Source organism: Nansenia antarctica (assembly GCF_963989245.1).
Source record: "Nansenia antarctica genome assembly, chromosome: 17".
NCBI lineage: Eukaryota > Metazoa > Chordata > Actinopteri > Argentiniformes > Microstomatidae > Nansenia > Nansenia antarctica.
In genome coordinates this window covers 1,915,055-1,922,189 of record NC_137687.1, presented here as the reverse complement: position 1 = coordinate 1,922,189, position 7,135 = coordinate 1,915,055, and the positions used below count along the sequence as shown (strand labels likewise).

General features: G+C 46.6%; 1 protein-coding gene across 1 annotated transcript in view; it reads left to right on the top strand.

Moving 5' to 3' along the window:
- Positions 1 to 1,168, top strand: part of LOC308172763 (protein FAM53B-like) — a gene marked incomplete at both ends in the record, with an annotated part of 1,225 nt that extends 57 nt beyond the window's left edge. Inside the window, one exon of the mRNA XM_080547714.1 lies at positions 767 to 1,168. Coding sequence (XP_080403840.1) covers positions 767 to 1,168 — 402 coding nt within the window. The remainder of the gene's footprint in view (positions 1 to 766) is intronic.
- Positions 1,169 to 7,135: the final 5,967 nt, after the last annotated feature.

Sequence of the window (7,135 nt, the reverse complement as noted above, 5' to 3'; positions counted from 1 at the left end):
CACACACACACACTCACACACACACACACACACACCCACACACACTCACACACACACACACACACACACACACACTCACACACACACACACACACACTCACACACTCACACACACACACACACACTCACACACACACACACACACACACAAAGATATAAACTCTTATAATATATAACCTCTCAGGCACGGTTGTCCCACAGTATTCCAGTGTACAGAGACTTTGAGCACTCACATTTCAGGACTCTCCTTTCATGACATTTCCTAGATATGTGCGTTCTACCACCCAGTATCCTTACATTTTCAAAATCACACCAGGATAAGCTAGTATAAAGATATTTTGCAGTTTTTCTGTGTAGGAGGCAGGCTACTCTACAAGACGCGCCAACTAGTGGTCGTTGTGTGTAAATAGCAGCTTTCCATTGTAAAGAATATGGTCATTTGACCCCCGAGGCGGCTCTTATAGTAGGTAAACTAGACACGGCTGTTCTGGTGTTAAGCTCCTCTAGTGTTCAAGTGTCCCTGATATGCGTCTGCGTTCGGTTACCAGGACATTAGCATAGCTTGGCTCCTCAAGTGTAACACGAGACACACACACACACACACACACACACTCTGCATGCATTGAAGCCATTAGCTCATGTTTCTCTCAACGACTCTGTCTGTCGGTCATGGCTTAATTAAGCTATGTACCGTCGCTAAACGGAGATATCGAGGATATCAAGGGATATTAATCTAATTAATTGTTTTGTTTTTTCTCCTCGACAGAAACTCCAGACGTTCCACAGCTTGAGCTGCCCTGGATTCACTGCGTCTGACAGCTGCCAATCAAGCCGGTCCCCCTCCCCTCCTCCCTCCTCCTCCAGGAGCCTCAGCCAATCGGAATCCGGTTTCTTCTTCTCCGTGTCCGACGTCGTCGTCGGAGTGAAGCCTCAGCAGGACGTGGGTGGTGGAGAAGAGGAGGAAGAGGAGGAGGAAGAGGAGGAATCCTCCTATGAGGAGCTGGACAGTGACTCGGCGTGTAGCGTGAGCTCCAGGGCCGGCTCGCCCGAAGGGGTGGAGGGGGGTGGCACCCTCTGGGCGAGGGGGGGGGGCGAGTGTGGGGGGACAGAGATGGACATCTACCAGCTGGGAGGAGAGTTGGACATCGACCAGATCGAACGGAATTGAGCGGAACCTGTCCCGTGGCCTTTTTTTCGTCGGGTGCAGTTGAGGAGTTCTGTAAGCCTTTGCAGGAGTTTGTTGAGAACGTTCTGGACAAGGCACAGGGCGGCGTATGGATGGCAGTTATTGACTACATGAAGGATGCATGTCATGTATGGGTTAGCTGGATATGAGAGAGAGAGAGAGAGAGAGAGAGAGAGAGAGAGAGAGAGAGAGAGAGAGAGAGGAGCCAGTAGTTTTGAATGAAGATGCTTTTGGGACGTTTGTTACAGGAAAAGGAGTGAGGGAGTGAGAGTGAGAGTGTGAGAGAGAGAGAGAGAGAGAGAGAGTGAGTGAGAGAGAGAGAGATGTGTGTGATGTCGATGAAGGATGGACGTGGCACGTGCACAAACGGAGAGATGGTGTCACAAGAAGACGAAGGAGGAAAAGGACAGTGGACGGCGTTGACTTTGCAGATGCCGTCTTCTGATTGAACTTTGAGGTCCTGTTTTGACAGGAAGTTCTTCTCAACTGTCTCTCTCAGCGTAAAGACCAGTGGCCTTAGCTGGGTGACGTTACGGCCTTATGTCTCAGGAGTGGGAAAGTCTCAGGGGAGGGAGGGAGGGAGGGAGGGAGGGAGAGAGGGAGAGAGAAAGAAATGGGATTCTGTACGCTCTTAGACCTCCTCTTGACTGTTGTCCTGTCTCTCTGCTCTCAGGAGTACATAGCTGAATGTATACAAGCTTTAAGGGTTTTAAAAATAACGTAAGGCGCTTTGTTCAGTTGGGATATCTGTTGTCTTTTTCCCCTCAGAATCAAGCTCAAAGCAAAACCTTAACTCTTCATAGTTCTAATATGCAAAATGTATATTTGAATAAACAAAATAATTTCATGTTTTCAGTTCTAATATCAATGTATATTTTTCTAAACGTTCTTTTTTTTTTAACGATCTGTTGCCAAAGGTTTTAGGGGAATACGAGGCCTTTCTTTAACAGAATAAACATGAAATAAATATACCAACTGCTTCCCGTGGTTATGTTTAAACAAAGCTGAAAAGGAAAGGTACCATTTCGTGACGTTAGAATTATAAGGTTCTATCTCAATTTTTGTAAAAATGGATTTTTTTTACATAATCTGATCCATTAGGTGTTTATTAATGCCTGTGTGGTGTTATTTTTAAAATGTTGACATTTTTTTGTTAGTAATTCATAAAATACAAAGGTTCCATCTCACAAAACATAATGGAATGTAAAAACGTTGACGCTCAATATCTCTGAACTGCCGTAAACGGAGATAGAACCTTATAATTCTAAGCTCACGATTTCACCTAAGATGGGATGACATTAAGCCTTCATAAGGCCATCAAAGCATCACATAGTGATGAAAACAATAAAGTGATTCCCCTTAGCACGACGACTGACAATGGCCGCTGGCCTGAGCTGGATTACTTTTCCTGCTACGACTGGTTGAAATGTAATAGTGCCGTTTTCCTGTTGTGACAGTTTGACAACAAACTTCATATTGACAATTCACAGAACCTGCAATGGACCTATCGCTAAGCCACGCCCCCTTTGAAAACTCAGACAAACAAACAACGCTTCACTGACAGTGACTGACTGACCTACCGTGACTGAATGACATTTAATGACTTACAATGGCGGTACATTTCTGATTTACCACAGCAAGTAATAGACATGCTTTTTTTTAAAGATGACAAGAATATTTAGTCTAGAAGCTTTTCACCATCAGATATCAGTGAGTTGTTTGTCCGAGTTTTCCTGCCTGTAGTGACTTTTGCTGTGATATGATTGGACAATTTCTATTTTGGGGGGGCGTGGCTTAGCGATAGGTCCATTGCTGTTAAAATGGTTAGGAATAGTATTATATCAGGCTTATCGCTGTTTCATCTCAAAGCTCTAGGAATAGTCATGAGGCTATAGTCATTTCCTGTCACATGTGTTCTGTTTGCAACGGCTCTCCCACACAACCAGTTTCCAACCTCACATTAGTGAGTGAATCATTTTATAACAACTCGATTACTCGTTCAAACACCATTGTGGCTAGCGTTGGCTAGCGTTCAGGCCCCTACTGGTGTTCTTTGATAGTTTATGAAGCCGTTCTACGCTGTTCCTAAGCTGTTTATACCTCCTATCCTGATGGATACGGTCGGTTAGATAAACATCCGCGTCTCTCCGTGATGTCGCTACATATCCCAGAAGCACCGAGGAAAACAGCAGGAAGTCTAGATAGAGAATATCCTGGCCGGCGGCACGGCTGGCTCTGTGAGGCTGAGCTGACAGGAAGTGATGTCATAGGGGGGTTATTTTCTTCTCAGCTGGAAGGCGGACTGACAGACAGACAGACAGACAGACGGACATGTTGTCAGGCAGAGAGACAGACAGACACGTTGTCGGCCAGACAGGTCAGGCAGACATGTTGTCAGACAGGCAGACACGTCAAGCAAACAGACAGACAGACAGACAGACACGTCAGGCAGACAGACCGACACAGGTCAGACAGGCAGACACAGACAGACAGGCAGACACGTCAGGCAGACAGACAGACACGTTGTCAGGCAGACAGACACAGACAGACAGACAGACAGACAGGCAGATAGACGGACGGACAGGTCAGGCAGACAGACAGACGGACACGTCAGGTAGACAGACAGGTCAATCTCCTCTTCTCTTCTCTCTCCTCTTCTCTCTCTCCTCTTCTCTCTCTCCTCTTAGAAACTCAGCATCATGTTGCCACGGACGACACGCTTCCCGCACGCACACTCAGTCCCTAAGGTCAGCTGTAACCCACGCACACACACACACACTCAGTCACACACACTCACTCACACTCACACACACACACACTCACACACACACACACACACACACACACACACACACACACACACACGCACACACACATACTTCCTGTCTGACAGGAAGTGGGCAGGCTGAGCGGAATTGAGATTCCAAGTCGGAGGAGGTAACTCAAAACACTCTCACAGGAGCGCCCAGGACTATAAATAGAGGGCATTGTGAAGAGAGGCGGGCAGCCGCATGCAGGCGGCAGAGAGAGAGAGAGAGAGAGAGAGAGAGAGAGAGAGAGAGAGAGAGAGAGAGAGAGAGAGAGAGAGAGAGAGAGAGAGAGACAGACAGACAGACAGACAGACAGACAGACAGACAGACACAGACACAGACACAGACACAGACACAGACACAGACACAGACACAGACACAGACACAGACACAGACACAGACACAGAGACAGAGAGAGAGAGAGGGAGGGGGAGGGGGAGAGGGGGAGGGAGAGGGAGACAGGGAACAGTGTTTCAGTTTTAACCTGGTCAGCAAAAAAACAAACCGCCTTTCGCCTTTTTGATTCAGTTTGGATTCATTGATTTCAAGATGGGAGTCACTAGACTACGGTAATGTCAGGACATGAAGAAAGACAGACAGACGCAGGAAAGACATTCCATTGGAAAGGGATAGTTTAATAAAGACTGGACCCCCAAACTTTAAAGGGAACAATACATCGAAAGGAAGAGAAAGATCACAGTCCTCTAATCAAATCAAAACAAAACAACTGTATGTGTCACGTACATCGTATACAACCCATAACTGATATAATGAAAGGCCTTGGAATCTTGCTCCTCGATCTACAACAGTAAAAAACAATCAACAATATATAAGGGTAGTGACTAGTGCAAAGTAGCAGCAGAGATAGTAGCAAGTAGCAGCAGTAATAGTTGTAATAATAATAATAATAATAATAACCTTTATTTGTATAGCGCTTTTCCTGCAAACGTTGCAGCTCAAAGTGCTTTAATCATTATATAATCATAATGAAATTATTTAGTCATTTAAAGGCAATATTAAAAAGATGGGTTTTTAGTCTTGACTTGAACATAATATGTGCTGAGGTTGCATCCCTAATGTAAACTGCCAGTGCATTCCACAATCTGGGAGCATAACATGAGAATGCAGCCTCACCAAACCTCTTGTTTTGTACATGTGGTACACAGTTGTAGTAATAATGTCAATAATTGGCGAGGAATCAATAAGTAATAATGTCAGAAATAAGGAATAGGGAAATAGTGCAAAAGGTGCAATGACCTCCTTCTCTCCTGGGGGTATTCCATCAACGTCGCTAAAGGAAAATCCAGGCTTATTCTTGTGAGATTTATAAAAAATAAGACTGGATCTTCCTTTAGCGACATTGATGGAATACCCCCCTGGACTCCACACTCTCAGCCAATCAGAATCCCCCAAAACACTCTAAGGGCCCTATTATGCACTTCTTAACTTGCCGTCTTAAGTCTTAATTAAGACGCACCGCCAGGTTAAGACCTACCGCCACCCTTATTATGCGCTTCATACGCGCTACTGCTATTATGCAGGTGTCCCTAGGCGCCCACACATAAGACGTTAGACTTATGTGCATATATTACTCATTGTGGGAGTGTTCATATGTTAATGAAGTGCGTTAGGCGCCCCTGCTATTATGCGATCTGACTTTGCGCCTAGCACTAACGGCCGCTGCTACTTCTTCCCACGCCTGTTTCACCACCTCGGCTCGGGGAGGATTTCGCGCCGTTCCAAAGATTGCGAACTGACGAGCCTTGACCTCATGCACGAGCTTGTTACTTTCTTCTGCAGAGAAGCGCGCTGACCTCCTTCTTAGGACTTCCATAATAGCATAGCGCTAAAGACTCAACGCAGCCGGTTCTTAAAGGGAATGGCACCTGGCACGCTGATTGGGTTGATTGAGAAGACGCCCAAAACACACCCATGACTAATTTCTGGGCTTAGCGCCGGGTTTTAGGCGCCCACTACCGCACGCATAATAGCAAAGTGGCCTTGACCACGCCTCCACGTCTTAAGTTTAGATCTACCGCCTCGTCTTATTGCTTAAGACTTATGAAGTGCATAATAGGGCCCTAAGCGTCTCACAGTGTACACACGGTATATCACAATAAGAGTCTCACAGTGTACACACTGTATATATAAATAACACAGTCTCACAGTAGAGATAACAATAAAAAAGAAACGTCCATGTTTCAAACTCAGGACCTAACATTACCGTATCACAACACCAACACTATAACATTTTTACACACTAATTACTTTCAGACATACTGTACATATTGTATTGATAACTTTGCCCTTGCTCTGTACATATCATACTACTACATATATCTCACTGTACATATATCTGCTTATGGCTTTTGCACTATTGCACTATTGCATTGTATTATCTGGCTAAACTCCGAATGTGTTTTGTTGTCTCTGTACTCTGTGTTTTATTACGAGCTTTTTCAGGCCTTGAAGAAGGTCTTTGAAAGTTAGCAATAAAACATAGATTTTCTGTACAGTTTTGTAGTGTGCGGATGGCCGGATACTGCTTCTTCTTTTCATTTCATGTCTTCGTTCGTTGTTTTAAAAAAAAAAGTCTCTGAACCGGCTCGGCATCTTAACGGCTCTGCGTCCCCGGCCCTGCTGTGGGACCTCACCCGGGTCCTCCTGCTCCACATCACACGTCCCCTGCGCTGCGTTCTCATGATCCTGAGCGTCTGGCAGCTCGGTACGGAGCTCTGACTGAGGATGGACCTGCTCCTGGGTCCCGTCCCCCCGGGGTGCTGACGGCGTAGGAACCTCTGGTTCTGGTTCTGGTTCTGCTCCGCCAGGGTCTGGCTGCTCTGCTCCAGAGAGAATCATGAAGCGCGGGGGAGGGACGAGAGGGGACTCCTCCCCTGTGGCGGCGGTGGGGCTCGGGGCAGCCGTGGGGGCGTCCGTGTGTGTAACGTCTCTCCTTGTTGGCCGCGCAGAGTCAGGTCGCTGCGATGACCCCTCAGCTGATGACCTCTGAGGTGACGACCCCTCAGCTGATGACCCCTCAGCTGATGACCTCTCAGCTGATGACCCCTGACCTGATGACCTCTCAGCTGACGACCCCTGAGGTGACGACCCCCCCTGACCTGACGACCCCTGAGGGGCT